Source organism: Fusarium tjaetaba, assembly GCF_013396195.1.
Source record: "Fusarium tjaetaba strain NRRL 66243 chromosome Unknown NRRL66243_c0000130, whole genome shotgun sequence".
NCBI classification, from domain to species: domain Eukaryota; kingdom Fungi; phylum Ascomycota; class Sordariomycetes; order Hypocreales; family Nectriaceae; genus Fusarium; species Fusarium tjaetaba.
In genome coordinates this window covers 131,833-150,545 of record NW_023501326.1, presented here as the reverse complement: position 1 = coordinate 150,545, position 18,713 = coordinate 131,833, and the positions used below count along the sequence as shown (strand labels likewise).

At 50.5% G+C, this 18,713-nt stretch overlaps 8 protein-coding genes across 8 annotated transcripts; 4 read left to right on the top strand and 4 right to left on the bottom strand.

Moving 5' to 3' along the window:
• Positions 1-1,305: 1,305 nt before the first annotated feature.
• On the bottom strand, positions 1,306-3,303 carry FTJAE_6704 (mannosyltransferase; the record flags this gene model as incomplete). Its single annotated transcript, XM_037353344.1, has 4 exons — positions 1,306-2,385; positions 2,432-2,851; positions 2,907-3,165; positions 3,230-3,303. The coding sequence occupies 4 exons, from the start codon at positions 3,301-3,303 to the stop codon at positions 1,306-1,308; spliced, it is 1,833 nt and encodes a 610-aa protein (XP_037206247.1).
• Positions 3,304-3,818: 515 nt separating this feature from the next.
• FTJAE_6703 (nuclear assembly factor NAF1) lies at positions 3,819-5,498 on the top strand (the record flags this gene model as incomplete). Its single annotated transcript, XM_037353343.1, has 1 exon — positions 3,819-5,498. The coding sequence occupies one exon, from the start codon at positions 3,819-3,821 to the stop codon at positions 5,496-5,498; it is 1,680 nt and encodes a 559-aa protein (XP_037206246.1).
• Positions 5,499-5,825: 327 nt separating this feature from the next.
• On the bottom strand, positions 5,826-7,114 carry FTJAE_6702 (leucyl aminopeptidase; the record flags this gene model as incomplete). Its single annotated transcript, XM_037353342.1, has 3 exons — positions 5,826-6,092; positions 6,145-6,885; positions 6,938-7,114. The coding sequence occupies 3 exons, from the start codon at positions 7,112-7,114 to the stop codon at positions 5,826-5,828; spliced, it is 1,185 nt and encodes a 394-aa protein (XP_037206245.1).
• Positions 7,115-8,516: 1,402 nt separating this feature from the next.
• On the top strand, positions 8,517-10,879 carry FTJAE_6701 (suppressor of mutant AC40 of RNA polymerase i and iii; the record flags this gene model as incomplete). Its single annotated transcript, XM_037353341.1, has 2 exons — positions 8,517-10,417; positions 10,471-10,879. The coding sequence occupies 2 exons, from the start codon at positions 8,517-8,519 to the stop codon at positions 10,877-10,879; spliced, it is 2,310 nt and encodes a 769-aa protein (XP_037206244.1).
• A 192-nt stretch (positions 10,880-11,071) lies between these two features.
• FTJAE_6700 (DNA replication complex GINS PSF2) lies at positions 11,072-11,888 on the bottom strand (the record flags this gene model as incomplete). Its single annotated transcript, XM_037353340.1, has 2 exons — positions 11,072-11,716; positions 11,775-11,888. 2 exons carry the CDS (start codon positions 11,886-11,888, stop codon positions 11,072-11,074), a joined length of 759 nt encoding a protein of 252 aa, XP_037206243.1.
• An 806-nt stretch (positions 11,889-12,694) lies between these two features.
• FTJAE_6699 (lysine acetyltransferase) lies at positions 12,695-13,831 on the top strand (the record flags this gene model as incomplete). Its single annotated transcript, XM_037353337.1, has 1 exon — positions 12,695-13,831. One exon carries the CDS (start codon positions 12,695-12,697, stop codon positions 13,829-13,831), a length of 1,137 nt encoding a protein of 378 aa, XP_037206242.1.
• Positions 13,832-14,094: 263 nt separating this feature from the next.
• FTJAE_6698 (proline-tRNA ligase) lies at positions 14,095-15,814 on the bottom strand (the record flags this gene model as incomplete). The annotated part of the gene is made up of 2 exons (XM_037353336.1): positions 14,095-15,334; positions 15,393-15,814. The coding sequence occupies 2 exons, from the start codon at positions 15,812-15,814 to the stop codon at positions 14,095-14,097; spliced, it is 1,662 nt and encodes a 553-aa protein (XP_037206241.1).
• Positions 15,815-16,501: 687 nt separating this feature from the next.
• On the top strand, positions 16,502-18,378 carry FTJAE_6697 (t-complex 1 subunit alpha; the record flags this gene model as incomplete). Its single annotated transcript, XM_037353335.1, has 3 exons — positions 16,502-16,589; positions 16,709-16,794; positions 16,855-18,378. 3 exons carry the CDS (start codon positions 16,502-16,504, stop codon positions 18,376-18,378), a joined length of 1,698 nt encoding a protein of 565 aa, XP_037206240.1.
• Between the last annotated feature and the right edge of the window lie 335 nt (positions 18,379-18,713).

The following is an 18,713-nucleotide window of genomic DNA, read 5'->3' as shown; positions in this document are numbered from 1 at the left end:
CTTGTTCTTGAACCAGGGTTTTAGTAGAATATATACGAAAGTGTACAATGCACTACTTGGAGTGGCAGTCGGTGCTTATTTGATAGCGATGATAATTCGGTGATCTATCTATATCAAACTTCCCACTTTGAAGAGATCACTCGGTTGCTTCAGTATGTGGCATGTCCACTTGAGTATGAAAGGTTCCTGGGAGACATAGCCATGTGAGGTTCTAGCTCTCCTCACGATGCATATTCTGATACAAATGCGCTATATCTGACATTCTCTGCAAACAGCAAACACACCCTTTGCATATGCACACTGCTGTACGCTATTTATATTACGCTAAATCGTATCACAAACTGACATCGACATCTGTTATTACTATAGTCAAAGTTGCGTTTCGCTTTGGCTGTCGCCTTTCGAATGACCTCAACTGCATCAAAGCCTTTCAATCTTGTTTTTTCGATCCCAAGTGTGCCGCTGAGATCATGATACAAGTGCGAGTTACTCAACTGACCTCAAGAGGCGAGAATAGTCTTGGACTTCATCAATCCTGCAGCAGCTGTGCGACTCTTGTTCAGCATTAGATTCTTTGGGTCCTTTGTACCAAAACTGTCTGGATTTTTACTTACTTGTCAGTTTCCTAATTGTCAAGGCTGCAGCTGTGAAGCGTTTGCATCATGGACAGGACTGGTCACCATACAAACGAAATACGAGATGTTGTCACCTGAGGAGGTTGGTCTAACCAAGGTTGAAGCACTGATCTGATGCCAAGATTATTGCTCAGGTAAGAGGCGTGTCCGGAACTTCGAGGATGTGGAGGGTTGGCCGTATTGACAAGATACCTACCCAGCTCAGCACCAAGATATCCTTCGCGCAAGTACTCGACTTCATACATCCAACCAACGACCGTGGATCTAGGAGCACCGCACAAAAGAATAGCATGGCCCATCATCAGTAAATGAATACAACCGACGGACTGGTACCTGAGGCTCTTCGGAAAGATACATGCCTTTCGTGGTACCAGACACTTTTACAAAGCAGGGCTCTGCCGTTATGTGTAACCACAACCCTCTGAAAATAGCCTGGATGTGATGAAATCAAGAATTTCGAGGCCCTCACTCGCCTTGATTGTTTGGAAAGGAGTACCACAGCAGGCGGTAGGAATAAGACTTGAAGTGATGCGACGCACACTGCATGGATCAAGATTACTGTTTGAGTACTATCCAATTTTATTGGACCTGGTCTATCTATCTGGCAGATAAGTACTTTCTATCTTTTTGCTATCAACGCAGTCGCTCGCTCGCAAAATCCTGAAGCTTTCTATTTGGCAGCAGCAGGCTCAGCAGCATTCTTTCGCTGCAACAGACAGTGCCTACCCCATTTTCTCTTGAACTTGTCCGGGATGAATGACGCATCCGGAACCCAAAGAGTCCTCGCGAGCATGTGTGTCTTGGCAGCGTCAAGGAAAGGCTCGCACTTGACAATTTCCCAGTTCTTCTCGTCTGCAATGTAGTCGGGTTCATTTGGTGGCAGAGGGTCGTTCCTCTCTGGGTATTGAGTGTCGACCAGGAATGTGCACGCTGGGAGCTCAGTGTATTTACCCAAGTCCTCCTCGTTGTGATCATTCATACCCGCTGTTGGGAGCCAAGTACCGCTCCAGAAGCCGAAGCCAGTCTCAGCTTCAGCGAATTCACCAGGCAGAAGACCTCTGAACTCGGAGCGGACAAACTTGGCATGCATATCCCTGGGCAGAAAGTAAGATGAGGGGAAACGATACCACTCTTTTCCAAAGCAGACGGTATCCTCCTCGCGACCAATGGGCTCTTTGTCATCTGTTCCCTCCCACAGGGGAGAGTAAATCTTCATAGGTCCAGAGTAAGCGGACCAGATACCATAGACACGGAAAAGAGCGACATCGATAGACAGAATCATGGTGAGAGTAACAACCAGGAGCTTCAGCTTGGCAGGAATCTTTCCAACGAGGGACTTGGGGTCCGAGTTGCCTAAGGCAGTCAAAATCATATGAAGAGAAATGGCTGCGTTGAGCGCAAGGAAGGGATAGGTCGGATACATGAACCTTTCCTCCTTGTGAGGCTGTGCGCTGAAGATAGCCAGCCACATGTAGAAGGGGGAGAGAAACACAATGGTCCTCAACCCGGTCTGAAACCCTTGGCCAGATGGTGAAATGATCTTCTGGAGTATGAATAGAGGCAGAGCAGCAAGAGCCAGAACAAACCAGAGGTTGAAGTTCAATGCCAGATTCTTGAAATAGAATGTCCAAGGTTCTGTTCCATATAGCTCTGGGCCGTGGTTTGATGAGAAGATGTTATACTTGACAATGTTCCATGTCACAGAAACCGCCTTCTTATAGAAAAAGAGGTTGACAAAGTAGTCGCCAGCCTAGATATGTTAGATCAATCATGTAACGGGGAAACACGAGACTTACAAGAAGCAAGACTGCAGAAACTAGACCACGGCCAATGCGAACAAAGGCTTCCCACAACGCTGTCTTGTCACCAAATGCAAGCAGGATGAGCTCTTCGAGCATGAAGGGCGCGCAAAGCGCAGCAGCAAAGGGCCACCCCAGAATCCCAGCAGCAGCAAACCAAAACATCCCCTGAGAAGTCTTGAGACCACCTCGCCAGTTCATAAAAGCTGCAGCTCCCACAGTGACCAGGTACATTGCAAAGCTCGATGGAAGGTAAGCAGTGCTTGCATGGAAGTTTCCGGGGCTGGCAACAGTCGCGATGAGGAAGAAAAGGCCAATTCGGCTGTTGAGTGTTGTGCTGGTGACCATGAAAAGGATCGTCTGAGTGATGGCGCACACAAAAGCTAGCCCAAACCGCACGAAGTAGAATTCGGCAACCTGAAGATCCGGCGTCAATGGACCTCTCTTGTCTATTTCATCGTATGCAACTCACCTTATTCGAGTGAGGAAATATCCGGCGCACATTGCCGACAATGGCGTGGAAGGCGATGTAGAGCCAGCTGCGGATAGCATAGTCTGGGGAATATTCCCACGTCTGAAGACCGTAACCATGGGACAAGTAGTGAGTCGGTTCCCAGTAATTGAACGTCTCATCGCAATCTTGAATCGGGGCGAACCAGGCGGATACGAGAGCGGCGCCGAAGAACCAGTAGAAGGCGGAAATTGGTTGCATAGAATATGCGCTTGGAGCTCTAAATTGAGAGAGACATGGTCAGAAGAGCTCTCAAAGTGGGATGAAATAGGGTTTCTACATACTTTTTCTTGGCATGACTGGCAGTTGGATGCACAAACTGCCGCTGTTGCGACTGTTGAGCTGTACCTGGAGCCATCGTCGCTGTCGACCTCGATTTCGACGTGAGTTGATGATGGTTTACAAGGAAAGGAATGTTGTCGTCATGTCATAGTGAGTTGGTAGACAAGATGTGGGTGGGTATGGAATTTGGAGCTTCCTTCAACAGTTGGGGAAGGGGCCTGTTACAACACTAACCACTTAACACTAGTTAGCACTAACATTTTATAGCAGGAGTGCCTTTTAAGGCTTAACCGAGGCGCGTGGCTCACCGACGGTGAAGCATGTGTTGTGGGGTACTAGCGCCGGGAGACCAGGTCCACTTTATCGTTCACCTTGATTTTTTCTTGCTAGCGCTAGCATGGAAGGGTCTTTTACCCATGAGCAAGAGGCGCTCTGAAACTTTCTGCTTTTCTTCATCTTAACTTTTGCGCTTGTCGCATTCAAACCTGTCTTCTGGTCTTTACCCTCTCATCTATCTCCAATGAGCCAAGAGTAATATTACATCTACCATTTTATTCCATACACCATATAATAAAGCGACCGCAATACAACATGTCCGGTTTTCAAATCCCCGGCCTCGGCCAGGCCAAACCCAACGAGACTCTTCCGCCCATGCCCGCCGATGTCCTTGCTGCTGCCGCAAGCGTTCAAAATACCGAGATTACAGATGCTGCCCCCAATAACCCCAAAGGCCAGCCTTCAGCACCTGCTGCTACCGAGGCCAAGCCCTCTCAAGCTGAGCCCACACCAGTCGCAGATTCAGATGCCATGGCAGTTGATCAACCCGGAAGCCCTCCTTCTCTCACAAGTGCCCTCGAGGCCGCCATCGGCGGTCTAAACCCAACTCCAGCTGCGCAACCAGCTCCTACAGAGAACACCACCGAGACCGCACCACTTCAGAACGACCAGGGCGATAACCCCGAATGGGAAGTCGACTCTTCTCCATACCAATCATCCTCAGAATCAAGCAGCTCTGATTCCTCTGACGAAGACTCCGACGACAACGAAGGTTACGAACTTTTGGGCGTTGAAGAGACCGCGCGCCTGCTCATGCAGGCTGAGGGAGGTTCCGATGATGAGGGCGATCGAGGAGCTTCTGGTACAAGAACCACCCAGGTCCGAACAAAGAATGAGATTCCTGAAGGAGTAATTCCGAAACCCGACGTTACCATTACACCTGAGATGAAGGTTGAAGAGCTGGGAGCTATCGAGCACATTGTGGAGAACATGATGTTGATCAAGGCATTCACACCTGGCGAGTATCAGGTTCTCGATTCCGGATCTGTACTCTGCACGGCTGAGCGAGTAGTCATCGGTGCGATTGCGGATACAATCGGAAAGGTTCTGCAGCCTATGTATACCGTGCGCTTCACATCAGACGAGGACATCAAAAGTCTAGGACTCGAGGTCGGCCAAACAGTCTACTACCCTACCGACCACGCTGCGTATGTCTTTACCGAGCCATTGAAGAACATGAAGGGCTCAGACGCTAGTAACCTTCACGATGAGGAAGTCGGCGATGACGAGATGGAGTTCTCAGACGATGAGAAGGAGGCGGAGTATAAGCGAGCGATCAAGCAGAAGAAGAAGGATAAGTGGAAGAAGGACCCCGCCAGGGGAGGCAAGGAGCCTCATCCTCTGCGACAAGAGTCGCGACCAGACGGAGGTCTCAACTACGACGATGAGGATGACGGCCCCTATAAGCCTCTAGCACGACCACCCGGTTATGGTTCCGGCCCCTCCACAACAGAGACCTACGAGCCTCCATCAAGCAGAAACTTTCACCAACGAGGAGGACGCCGTGGCGATTCTCGAGGGCGTGGGGGCCGTGGACGAGGTTCTGGACGTGGTGGAAGAGGAGGCTTCAACCAGCCTAGAGACGGCTACTCGCTACCTCCTCAGGCATCTCCTCAGCCTGCCCAACAAGCTGCTCCTCCATCCCCATGGGCGGGCGCTCCATCTCCAGCTCAAGGCGCAGCGCCAGCGATGCCCAACTTTGGCTTCCATATTCCCGGTTGGCCTCAATCACCTGTTCAGGGCAATGCCGCGGCTGTTCCACCACCTCCCGGATGGCCAGCTGCACAGGGTCAACAACAGGCTGCTAATGGCGGATCTTTCGTTAGCCCGGCATTCTTCGCTGCGTTGATGTCTATGCAAGCGCAGCAGAACGGCCAGTCGCACTGGGGGCAGCAGCAGCAGCCTCCTAACAATGGAAATGGGCAGGGTCAGTAAACGAGCTGTTAATAACGGGTGTTGGTAGGTCATTAGTGGCGCTCAGGATCTTTCTTTATAAGGGGTTATAGACAAAAGGGTAAAGTAACTTATATGTAAGAAATTCATGATATTATTACAACCTTCCACACAAATCTTCTGGGCTTATTGGTGATCATTCCGCTGTTATTAACGAGTTTCAAGAGTTTCAAACAGATTGTCTTCTTATTCAATGCTAACTATGCGTGTATCCTCATATGCAATCCGTTCCTCATAATACCTGAATCGAGGCAACCCATCCAAAACGAGATAGCTGCTCTCTAAATACAATTCCACAAAATCGGGCATTTACAGATCACTCCACTTCTCCTCTGTCTTATCAGAGAAGTCGTAGAAGCCAAGCTCATAAACGAGACCAAGGGTCATGCGAGCATGCTCGAGCATGTGGTCGAAAGAGAGATACTTAATGCTGTCATCGGTACCGTGAATATGAGGGTCAGAGTACTCGAAGGCGGACTCAATAACAAAAGCTGAGGGATAGCCAGCCTTGGAAGCAGAAGCGTGGTCGGAGCAGGCATAGCCGCACTTGGTCTCGACCCAAGGAATGCTGCAGTACTGGAAATGAGAGTTAGTAAAAAGAACGTGCAAAGAAACTGGACAAACGTACCTCCTCAACGACTGTCTTGATGAACTTGGTCAGACCAGGGTCAACAAAGTCAGTAATGACACCAACGCTCTCGGGCTGACCGGCATCAAGAGTCTTCTGGACATAACCTGTCATGTCCTGCTGAAGCATAGCCTTTACGTCGCGGCCATTCTCCTCGTACGACTTGAAGATAGCCTGGCTTCCAAGCAGACCACCCTCCTCAGCAGAGTACCAGTGGAACTCGATGGTGTTGGGGGCCTTGCCCTTGACAACGTCCTTGGAGTTGAGAAGGGCGCGGAACACCTCCATGATAGTGACTGTACCACTGCCATCGTCATCAGCGCCTGGAGCGGCGAGAATGGAAGGGAGGAAGAGGTTGATGGAATCCTGGTGGGCACCGATCACGACAGTGCTGTTAGACTGGCCAGGGATGGTCGCAATGACGGAGTGTTGCTTCCATGTGTGAGGAAAGCTCTCGGCGAAAACAGTATCCTCAGCACCGGCGTCCTTGATGATCTGGTTGACCTTCTCAAGAACCCAGTCGGAGGACTGAAGGCCATAGTCGGACTTGAAGTATCGGGTGTGGAAGCTGGTCAACTTCTCGAGGTTGGCCTGCATGTTTTTCTTCTCGAGGTTCTTGGAGAGCTTCTTGACATCGTCCTGGTTAACACACTTCTTAGGGAACGTGACCGTGGTCTCAGCGTTGATGCGCTTGGAGCCGAGCGAAGGCGTCTCGGTGATGTCCATAAAGTTTTGGCCGTTCTAGAGAGTATTAGTGATCCAGCTGGAGCTGAGAGCATAATATGAGACTTACACGGCGCATCTCCCACTTCTCTTCCTCAGTCACCCATTGCGTCTTGCCAGGGGCGGTCTCGACCAGGAACAGCTCGTCTGGCTGGAGAATGACGTTGTCGGCCTCGGCAGTTTCGATAAAGCGAGCGGAGACAGCAGGCAGACAAGCCGCTAAGAGAGAAGCCTGTGAAAACTTCATTGTGTCTGTAAATGCGATAATTGAAGCGATGAATGGCAACAAGATGATGTTTGTAAGAGGTTATGAAGAAGGCAAAGCCGCGCGGAACTGCCTGGAGAGATAAGATCCAAGGCAGGTACCATGACGATCACGTAAGGGAGATACTTGCCGTTTCAGGCGATAGCGGTCATGGCTTGGTCGTGTGATTGCCCCGGAAGGTGCGGTGTGGAGACCCGGTTGCCATGAGGAGGGGCTACCCCAACTGTACCTGCTTCTTGTCAGGCGATATGCATCCAAGCCAAGATATGATGAGTATGATTCCCTAATTGATAACTTCTCTCATATAAATGTATCAACATTTACTTATCATTGTGGAATATTCACTTTTCTGAGAAGGCTACCTCGTCCTGAAGCCTGTGTAGAGGTCCTTATGCTAATTCCATTTATACACTCTCGGTTGCCCAGGTACATCGCCGTTAGCTTAGAAAGCTGCAACATGGTTGTCATGAGAGCTTCTAGGTGGTAGCTTCGGCCATAATGATGAACTCAAACCAAGACATTTTTTCGGCAATTCTCTAGCTTTCGGTAGTTGTGCTCATCAATCCAACGATAGGAGATCACCAGACATCGCGATTCGTTTAGGAAAGAAAACATCAAGTCAAATCCAGAGTCTCATTGACTCGCATTGATGAACCGAGCATCATGATTAATGAATCTTAGACAAGCGGTGCAATCATCGGAGAAGCTGGGGGTACAAAAGCGATATCACGTCCCATAATTCAAACAAGATAAATGATGGTTTGCTAACAACATCCAAAGAGGTTTGCTTTCCTCTCATTCGCTATTGGCTGCGCGGAGAACCTCTATACCTACCTAGGTAGCCAAATCGTGATATGGACATATTCCACCACTCATATGGAGTTACACATACAACAGATATAAGATATTTGCAACTGATGAAGCCTTTTAGTCATGTGAGTGTTCCAGTGAATGTGACACGACTTGGCTATTGCAGGCTCTGAATGCAGGTGTTTGAGCCTCTTTGTGAGTTCTGGGGAATAAAGAAACCCGGCTTCTTTGTTTGGCACATATTTGTTCATTAACGAACGTGAAATTCTTCAAGCGACTATAGCATCTTTAGACTAAGCGTCTACTTTGTCTTTGATGTCTATAGTGTTCATGAAATACATAGCCTTTGTTTCTTGGGAAAAGACCTTCATAAAGCAATAGATCGTTGTTCACAACAGGAACATATCGTTGCATTCACAATCACCATGATGAGGAAAATACATAACAGGCATTGTGTCTTCTCAGTTCCAAACATGTTCAACCATTTAGTATCACAACCCATTACGTTACTAGCAAAGCAGAGTTTTGTCGAACATCCAATCCATTATCGAAACTATTCACAACTATAATCATAATGCCGAACAAGAATCCGAAGGGGAAGGGCAAAGCCAAGGCTGCTCCAAGACCCCAGAACCCCAGACCTGCTCCTGCTCCTGCTCCTGAACCAAGGGCTATGCGACTGACCCGAGCCCGCTCCAGGCTTAACAATGCCCCTCCTCTGATGACGAGCCTTGAATCTGATAGAGATTGCCAGGGGCGTTCCCTAGTCGAGGACCCTGAGCCCTTGCCATTCAATGATGTTGTTCAGAGGCTCGGCGGCACTGCTAACATGGCTAACAGAGAAAGGAGAGTCAGGATAAAACTTAACTATGCTGCACGCCCTTCGGCTGCTGGCCCTTCAAACCAGGGGCAGGCTTCAAGTTCGAATACAGCAGTAACAGCAGCACCATCGAGTCCATCTTCATCCGCTGCAACTCCTGCTGCAGCAATTGTCACTCCGTCTCCAAGCCCTAGCGCAACCTCAGGCCCGAATCCGAATCCTAGTTCAGGTTCAGGGCATTCATCCCCCGACCAGAATGAGCCTGCAGCTCCAAGAAGGGGATTAATCAAGCTTAACACCCGCAATGGTACAGCTTACCAAAATGCCCAAGCTTCAGGCCATAACCAGCCTGCAAGCTCGAGCTCCAGCTCGGAGCTTTCATCACTACCATCTACATCTCCTTCCCCTCCTCCAGCCTTTCCTTCTGATCAGGATGAGCACTCCAGCTCAAGCTCGAGCTCAGGACCCTCAACACCATCTCCTTCGCCCTCAGTGGGAAATCAAGCCCCTGGAACACCAATGCCTTCGGCAGCTGGGCCATCCAATATGATTCCATCCTCGAGCACTGGGTCAGGCTCGAACTCGGACACGGAATTCTCTTCGCCGAGTTCACCTACTCGAACATCTCCACCTTCCTACCATCCAAGTCCTGATTCGATAAAGATAGACGTACTTATCGCTACAGGTCACGAACAGCCGAGTAGCGACGAGTATGAAAGCAATGGCGACGGCTGCTCTGGCGACCCCCCAAGCGATGGATCTAAGGATGAGTCAAGTGGAAGCGGGGGCAGCAGTGGTTATGAACCCTCTGTGGAAAGCTCTGACAACACGGTATTTACCGGCTCTGAAAGCTCATCAGATTCGGAGGGAGACGATGGGAACGATGATGATGCGCCAGGAGGTCCATCCTCTGGGCCTTCTGGCTCCTCTGGCTACTCCGGCCCTCCTGGGTCTTCAGGTGTTCTGATTGCTGCTGGTTCTTCTTCCGCCCAGGAGTATCCAAGCGGATATGAGGCGGACGATGAGTACAACTCAGGGCCGGCCGCTGGGGATTCTGCCATTTCACGCGATGATACAAGCGCGTGGGCAATGGTGAGTAACATGTCCGGGGCCAGGAACCGTTCTACATGGATTGCTGGATTCGACTCGCCCAGGCTCGATGGCCGTTCCAGACGACCAAGCCGTCCTACAGATATCAAGGTTCCGTACATCGACTATAGCGGATATGATGCTCGAATCGGCGGTAGGGAAAATGACGGCCCAGACTGCGCCGAGTTTATCGGACCACTGAGAAGCTCATTCCCTGCCTCTGCTCAGTCTATCGGACGATTGGACACTCCTCCTGACCACTCAGAAAGTGTCGTGGGAAAGCGTAAGCGATCTTGTGATGGCGATGAGGATGCTTCCGCAGCAGGAATAAAAAGAGCCCGCTCTTTGTCACCGTGCATTGTTGTCGAGCCTTCAGCAACCACAATCACAACCACACGCTTTGCCTCTGAGCCTTTGCAACCTATGGCCTGGACCTCTGGTTCCCCTGTCTCCGATGAGCCTAGTCCTTTGGGGAACGAGCCGGTCGCATACGCGATGATGGCCACTCCTGTGGACGAGTCATCGCCAGGTGAACTCAGCCCACTGGCCTGGCCATCTTTCGATCCGTGAGTCAAGACCTCCGTTCATTCTCAGAACACGAACTAACCAACAATTCTAGTGAAATCCCAGGTATGCACGGCTCCGGAATGAGAGCTCGTCGCCATTATGACTGGTACGAGCAATTTCACTCTGTAGGATTTGAGTGCTACGAGGTTCATCCCTGTCTTCACAACCCAGGAAGAGGATGCCACGAGTGTCATAATGAATGGCACAAGGATTGGGCACGGTTCTTCAAGGCTGAGGAACTTCTGCAAGGAGCTGCTGCTGACCCTGAGAGATATTTGAGGGAGACAGGACTGGATATGCACGAGGAGTTTGCGGGAGCCTTGTTGCAGGGCGCAAGTTGGGAGGTGCTGGCACCTCATCTTCAGCCTCCTGCTGGCGGGAGGGTTCGAATTCATCCTGCGCGACTTGCTAAACATAGGCTGGCCCTTGCTCAGGCGGCAGCGCAGGCAGGTACGAGTTAATAGCGATGTTAGGCATTCCATGGAGTTTAAAATAATGGGCTATATTTTGATTTTAGAGGTTAGACAGGAACTCTGGAAAGAATTGGTATAGAGTAGTAATCGACTTACAAGTCGTTCTCCTTTAATTGCGCCATGTATGCTTCACCCCTTTTCGTGAAATCGTAATTCTTCGCTCATAGCCTAGATGGAGTGTCATAGTCCCATATCCTCGTCGCTCGCCTCATCCGACTCATCACCACCACCTTGTTCCTCCTCCTCTCTCCGCGTTGCTTCTGTGCTTGCGCCGAGTTTCCTCACACCTTCCACTACACCGACGACAAATCCTCTGCTCTCTGCAAGCTCCATAGCTCCAACTCCCCGTAGACTCATGACACCGTCGACTCCACCCTCGAGTTGGGCGGTACTGGATCGCATCTTTGCTGCCCTCACTTCTTGTAGATCTCGGAGTAGCGAACGTACTTCTGAAGAGGAGGCGACATCGTCTGAGGCGTGGGCGAGGAGCATTTCTGCGACTTCGAACCAGTGATATGGCAGGGCACCCGAAGGCGCATCTGATGTACAGGATGGAAGAAACGGCGGTGACAGTACTACCTCATCGTCTACAAAGGGATCTAGCCGTCTCGCGTTTCCTCGACTATCTGCCCGCACCGGAGGAGGAGGTGGTGGCGCCCATCCTTTAGGATCGACCTTTGTTTCGTGGTGTACAATATCGCGTAACGAATCGGGATGAAGCCAAGGAGGAGGAACAATGTTCGCGCGCCGTTGTTTCTTTAACAGTATCGCAAGCCATAAAGGTAAGTTACTTCTGTGCGGCGGCCGGAGAGTCGGTGTCGTTCCCTGTGTAACGGATCAGGTCAGCGACGAGCTTGTATAAACGCGACAGGGACGCGCTCACCGATAGAAGATCAATGCTTTCAAGGCGTTGGCGAGGAACGACAGTGACGAGTTCCATTTCACATAGAAATGCAACTTCTGAGGGAGTGAGCCCTGAAGGAAGTGGTAACGCCATTTCGTGTGGTCCAATGGAGGTTCGGTATCTCGAGTTGTAGGATATAAATTAGAGGTTTTCATAGAATGCCCCTCACTACCAGGGAGCTGTTCGGCGTGTCATGTCAACCCCACCACTAGAGCTCCCTTCATTAATAAAGATTAGCACTGATATAATTATCACCGTTTATGATATTGGATTCTCTTATGTTCAAACCTTTTCAACGTACTACTGATGATGATCTCGCAATTAACTTAATTCGAGAAAGGTAGTGTACAAGGTTGCCCACTACGCTGACAGTTAACAACTTGTTTCCGCCAATCTCCTCTAGGCTTGCAAGTTGTCATGATATCAAAGGTTCGGTTAGATCAGTGAAAGACACTCGCACTTTGGCTCTCCAATTCCTCACCATGTATTCACTCAAATGCTGGATAATAACACCCCACAAGCATCTAAGCATACAGGTACTTTTGTGGAAGCCAAAAGAAGTCACTCCCAGACCTGAATAGATCAAGAAAGACTAATACAACTTCTCACAACAAGTCAAAATACATGATTTTACGAAATCGAATGATATCATTCTAGTCACGAATACTTGGCAGCGTGGAATTTAAGACTCATCCGGCGTGTTGGCGTGTTCAGGGTAAATGTTCAGCTCCACAGCCGATGCGGGGCCGCCTCCAGAAGGGCGTAGATCTGAATATCCTCTCTCATTCAAGAAGTATAAGACGCCTCAAGATGAGACAATATTCAAATTTGTGAACACGCAGAACAAAGCTACAATCAACACAAGCATATCTTATACACAAACACAGTAACAATTTACAATGGCGTCAACTGAAGCTCTCCCTCCCGTCACATCCCCTTCTCTTATACTTACAAACCCCACCGACTCTGAACGAGAGCTCCTATGGAAGGGTACTCAACCCCATTGGGGGGCCGCCTTATCCATGGAGGACTATATCGCTAGAGAGTATGATAATCTCGAGGCTCCTCTAGCTCGAGATGGCGGCGTAACAAGCTGGATCCTCACCGATGGAGATAAAAAGCCCGGTGAAAGACCCCTCCTCTCATCGTGTGAGACCTACAACAAAAGAGCCTTTGTCCGAACCAAAGATGGAAAAGCAAGAGATGGAACTGCTCACGGTGTGGCCAGTGTCTTCACCTTCCCTGAATATCGAGGAAAGGGATATGCCAGAAAGATGCTGTCCCTAATTGCTGATGAGCTGAAAAGCAGACAGCAAAAGAATGAAGGCGCTGCTGATTTCTCGGTCCTTTGGTCAGATGTCGGACCCAAATTCTACCAGACCGTGGGATGGGAGCCTTTCAAGAGCACATATCTCGAGTTTCCTGTTACTGAGACTGAGCCAACTGCCGATTCATCCCTGAAGCCTATCACCATTGATGATATTCCAGACCTGGCAGCTCGAGATGAACAACTTCTTCGAGACAGGATCTCAAAAGCCTCTCAAGTCAGCGCCGCAGTCATTCCTGATATCACCACTATAAAATGGCATATTCACCGGGAGAACTTTATGTGCAAACACATCTTCTCCCGCACACCAACAGTCCACGGTGCCGTATACACTCCACCTGACGCCCCCAACTCAAGGATCTGGGCTCTCTGGACTTGCAGCTTCTACGGCATGCTTGACCAACCCGAGAAGAATGTCATTCGTGTATTGCGATTGGTCATCGAAGACGAGAGTATCTCAGATGAGACACTTGCCAAAGGCATCCAGGCCATTGCAAGTTTCGTCCAGAAGGAGGCCAAGGAATGGAAATGCTCCAAGGTTGAAGTTTGGAACCCTGAGGATCGGATGCGAAGGGTCACAGAAGGCATCCAATTCCTTGGTGCCAAATTCATCGTCCGAGAAAACAGCAACATTGCCAGTCTAAACTGGTTCAATGGTTCTGATCAGGAAGTTGACTGGATTGCTAACGAGAGGTTTGCCTGGTGTTAAACACTCATATATCCCGGCTCGAACAGCACAAAAGCAAGTAGTAACTCGATAGAAAGCCGTATTTAGACCAACGAGATGTCGATGAAATATCTTCGCTACGATCTATCTTCTTTTCTAACTGTTTTGATTCCGTGACCAGCCCCCATCCCATTTTCATGATATAATCACAATCACATCAAGTCATAAACAATCGCACTGGTGTATCATAAACATGCCAGGTCAACGCCTTCCCGCTCCCTGACTATAAAATTTCATTCAACTCCTTAATAGCTTCGTCCGAACATGGTCCACTTGTCGGCGTTACTCTGGCACTCAGGGTTGAGACACTTGGTCTCCCCAGGGATAATACCCTCGGGCTGCTCAAAGGGAACACACAGACTCTTCATGCCCATAGTGGCAAGCTTCTGGTTCTCGGGGACATCAGGCTGGTCCTCGCGAGTGGTGAGCTCCTTGATGCGGTCCTCACACTTGGGGGCGCCACAGAAGGGGATGAGCACAACGTTCTTGTCGTCAAGAGCGGGAAGAACATCCTCCCACTTGGTGATAGTGAGTCGGTGCTCTCGGAAAGACTTCTCAGCCTTGCTGTACATGTCGGCTTGGATGGTCTCGAGAAGCTCAGGGACCTTGGTAGCGACATCGGTGATGGCAATTTCTCCCTTCTCACCGGTGTCACGTCGCGCGGTGCTGACAACGCCCTTGGCAGCATCCTTGGGACCGAACTCGATACGCAGAGGAACACCCTTGAGCTCCCAGTCGTTGAACTTCCAGGCAGGAGTGTAACCCTCTCGCCAATCAGAGGTGACACGAACACCAGCCTTCTTCAGGTTGGCTCGGATGTCCTCAACCTGCTCCTCGTGCTTCTGTCGCTCCTCAGGGGTAGTCTTCTTGGTGATGCCAACAGGGACGATGACAACCTGAGTCTTGGCAACGCGGGGAGGAAGAACCAGACCCTTATCGTCACCGTGGATCATGACCATGACACCAATGACACGGGTTGAGAGGCCCCAAGAGTTCTGCCAGACGTGGATGTGAGAGCCCTTGTTGGCAGGGTCCTCAACAGTGATGTCGAACATCTTACTGAAGTTCTGGCCAAGGGCGTGAGAGGTGGCGCCCTGGATACCACGACCGTTGGAAGGGATGTAGCCCTCGACAGTGGTGGTGTAATAACCACCGGCGAACTTCTCATTCTCGGTCTTTCGGCCTCGAACGACGGGGACAGCCAGAAGCTTCTCGTAAACACCAGCGTAAAGCTCAAGAATCTCGAGCACCTCGGCACCGGCAAGCTCCTCAGTCAAGTGAGCAGTGTGGCCCTCCTGCCAGAGGAACTCACGAGTTCGGAGGAAAGGAGTTGTTTGCTTGGCCTCCCAGCGAACGACAGAGTTCCATTGGTTGAGGCGCAAGGGGAGATCTCGGTGGCTGCGAATCCACTTGGAATAGTAGGGGTACATGACGGCTTCGGATGTAGGACGGACCGCAACAGGAACCTCGAGGTCCTTGTCACCACTGGAGGATTGTCAATTGAGGTTCATAAAAGTAAATTGGTTTGTATGGGCATCCTTACGCCTTGGTGACCCAAGCAAGCTCGGGGGCGAAGCCCTCGACGTGATCCTTCTCCTTCTCGAGAGACTTGGAAGACAGGAACATGGGGAAGTTGGTCTCGTCAACACCCATCTCTTCAATATGAGCCTGGAACCACTTTCGGATCTCGTTCCAGATGTGCATGGCAAGAGGTCGGAGAACGAAGAAACCCGAAATCTCGGTGTAGTACTCGACCATCTCGGCCTTGAGGACGACCTCCTGGTACCATTGGGGGAAGTTCTCGGCCTTGGACACTGTAATCCCGATGATGTCGTCCGCCTTCTTTCCACCGACGACGGGAAGGTTGGTCTGCTTAGCAGCCTTGGCAGCCTTCTCAGCAGCAAGACGAGCCTGCTTCTCGGCCTTCTTCAAGGCGCTCTTGGACTGTTCGGCGGCGCCCTCCATTTTGGTGAGATTCGTGTGTTGGTCGAAAGGTAATTGACAGAAAAGTAACAGAGGATGATAAGTAGATTCAAGGCAACCGAACAGTGGCTTGCGCGCCTTTAAAGAATCGAGAAGCAGAGGAGCGACGTTATCTGTTGAAGGGGGGAGGAGGAGAAGAAAGGCTTCGGGGTGTGAGTCGAAGTAAACGTCGGACGTGACTTTGTGCCCCGCAGTCGAGGTGCAGTTGGTGCTGTGCGGTTGCCCCTCCTTCCCGCCCGGGCTTTGACTCTCGACTCTCACTCACGGCGGCACCGCTGGAAATCTAGCCCAAAATTCAGGCCCAATGCCCTATCAGCCAATTGAAACAGCGGCCGTTCAGCTGCAGGGAAGTCCGATAACGCGGCAGGGGTTAGTTTTGGGGTTTCTGGGGTCCGTGCACCTTCTGTCAAGTGCCCTGGGCTTCGGGTGGGTATCCGATTTACGCCCTGTAACCAGCACACAGCGACAGCCCAGGGCAGCTGGCACCTATTTCAGTCGGCGCCGGAATAACGCCAGCCTCCGACAAAAAAGTCCAGTCGAGGGGCACTGGAGCTTCACAGCTCGGGCAGGTTCTGTCTGTGTACGGTAGCCTGCTGGTAGAATTTCCTGACTCCATCCCCACGTTGACGAAGCCGCCTTTCACCGTCAACGCTACTAATAGCTGCAACTATGGCTTCCATGTTCGAGCAGCCCCGAAACGGCACCCTTTTCTTGGGGGGCCAGAAGATCTCAGGTTCTGATATTAGAGACCAGAATGGTATGTCTGTCTGTCTATATCTTGTCCCGCCTTTTGCTACATGTTAGGGGGAAGTGGGGGGAGACATGAGCCTTTGATATTGGATTTCAAATACGGAAAACATGCTAACGGACCTTCAGTTCTCGCTACACAGGCAATCGCAAATGTTGTCAAGAGTTCTTTCGGTCCCAGCGGCCTCGACAAGATGATGGTGGACGATATCGGTGTATGCAACTTAGCCCTCCTCCTAGCTCCGCGCTCGACTATATCTCACACTTTATACTAGGATGTTACTGTTACCAACGACGGTGCCACCATTCTCAGCCTCCTCGACGTCGAGCACCCTGCCGGCAAGATTCTCGTTGACCTTGCGCAACAACAAGATAAGGAAGTCGGTGACGGTACCACCTCTGTTGTTCTGATCGCTGCCGAGTTGCTACGTCGCGGAAACGAACTCATGAAGAACCGGATACACCCTACCACTATCATTACAGGATACCGGCTTGCCCTGCGAGAGGCTATCAAGTACCTCAACGAGAATGTCAGTATCAAGGTTGACGACCTCGGTCGTGATTCCCTCCTTAGCATTGCCAAGACCTCCATGTCCAGCAAGATCATTGGAGCCGACTCGGATTTCTTCGCCGACATGGTTGTAGATGCCATGCAAGCTGTTAAGTCTACAAACAACCGAAATGAGACAAAGTACCCTGTCAAGGCTGTCAACATCCTCAAGGCCCACGGAAAGAGCACACTCGAGTCTGTCCTGGTAAAGGGATATGCCTTGAACTGCACTGTCGCCTCGCAAGCCATGCCTACACGGATCCAGGATGCCAAGATTGCTGTTTTGGACATGAACTTGCAAAAGGAGCGCATGAAGCTTGGTGTTCAGATCACCGTCGACGACCCTCAACAGCTCGAGCAGATCCGAGCCCGTGAGTCCGGCATGATCCTCGACCGAGTGGAAATGATCCTTAAGGCTGGTGCCAACGTCATTCTCACAACAAAGGGTATTGACGATCTGGTGCTTAAGACTTTTGTTGAGAAGGGTGCCATGGGTGTGCGAAGATGTAAGAAGGAGGATCTTCGACGAATTGCCCGAGCAACCGGTGCCACCATGCTCAGCACACTCTCTGACCTTAACGGTGACGAGAAGTTCGAGCCCTCTTATCTAGGTTATGCCGAGGAGGTCGTCCAGGAGCGCATCTCCGATGATGAGTGCATTCTGGTCAAGGGAACCAAGGCCCACTCCTCAGCTTCTTGCATTCTCCGTGGCCCTAACGACTTTACCCTCGACGAGATGGAGCGATCAGTCCACGACTCACTGTGCGCTGTTAAGCGAACTCTTGAGAGTGGCAGCATCGTTCCCGGCGGTGGTGCCGTTGAGACCGCTCTCCACATCTACCTCGAGGAGTTCGCCGGCACCGTCGGCTCCCGAGAACAACTCGCCATTGGCGAGTTTGCTCAATCTCTTCTTGTTATTCCCAAGACCCTGGCTGTTAACGCTGCCAAGGATGCTGCAGAGCTCACTGCCCAGCTTCGATCAAGGCACGCTCTGTCACAGCGCATCGCTGAGGGCGACGGCAGCGAGGATGAGAAGACCATTGCCAAGAAGAAGGGCTACAAGAACTACGGTCTTGACCTCGCCAAGGGCAAGGTTGTTGATGAGATTAAGATGGGTGTGCTTGAGCCCAGTCTCAGCAAGGTCCGACAACTCAAGAGTGCCGTTGAAGCCTGCATCAGCATCATGCGTATCGATACCCTGATCAAGTTGGACCCTGAGCAGAGGGAGGATGATGGACATGGTCATTAAGATGAAATGTAATGAGTTCGGATTGTCAGGTATAGAATCAAAAGCTTGGGTGTCCGTTCATGACTGAATGTTTTATACTCATATGTTGTGTGATATCAGGCCTCGTTATAGTACAGGGTGCACATAATGCACTGGTATGTAGATTCAACTAGATAAAAGTGATTCAAGTTTGACAAGTATTGGAAACTTTGTTTGACTATACAACTCCATTCTTGATTTAAATTTATCGACTTTGTACTAGTATGCTACGATATACAAATAAAGTTAAGTTAGTCATCAGCTATAATTCTCGATTTGAGAGGGCTGATGAGCCTCTTCAACTACGTATCTGGACG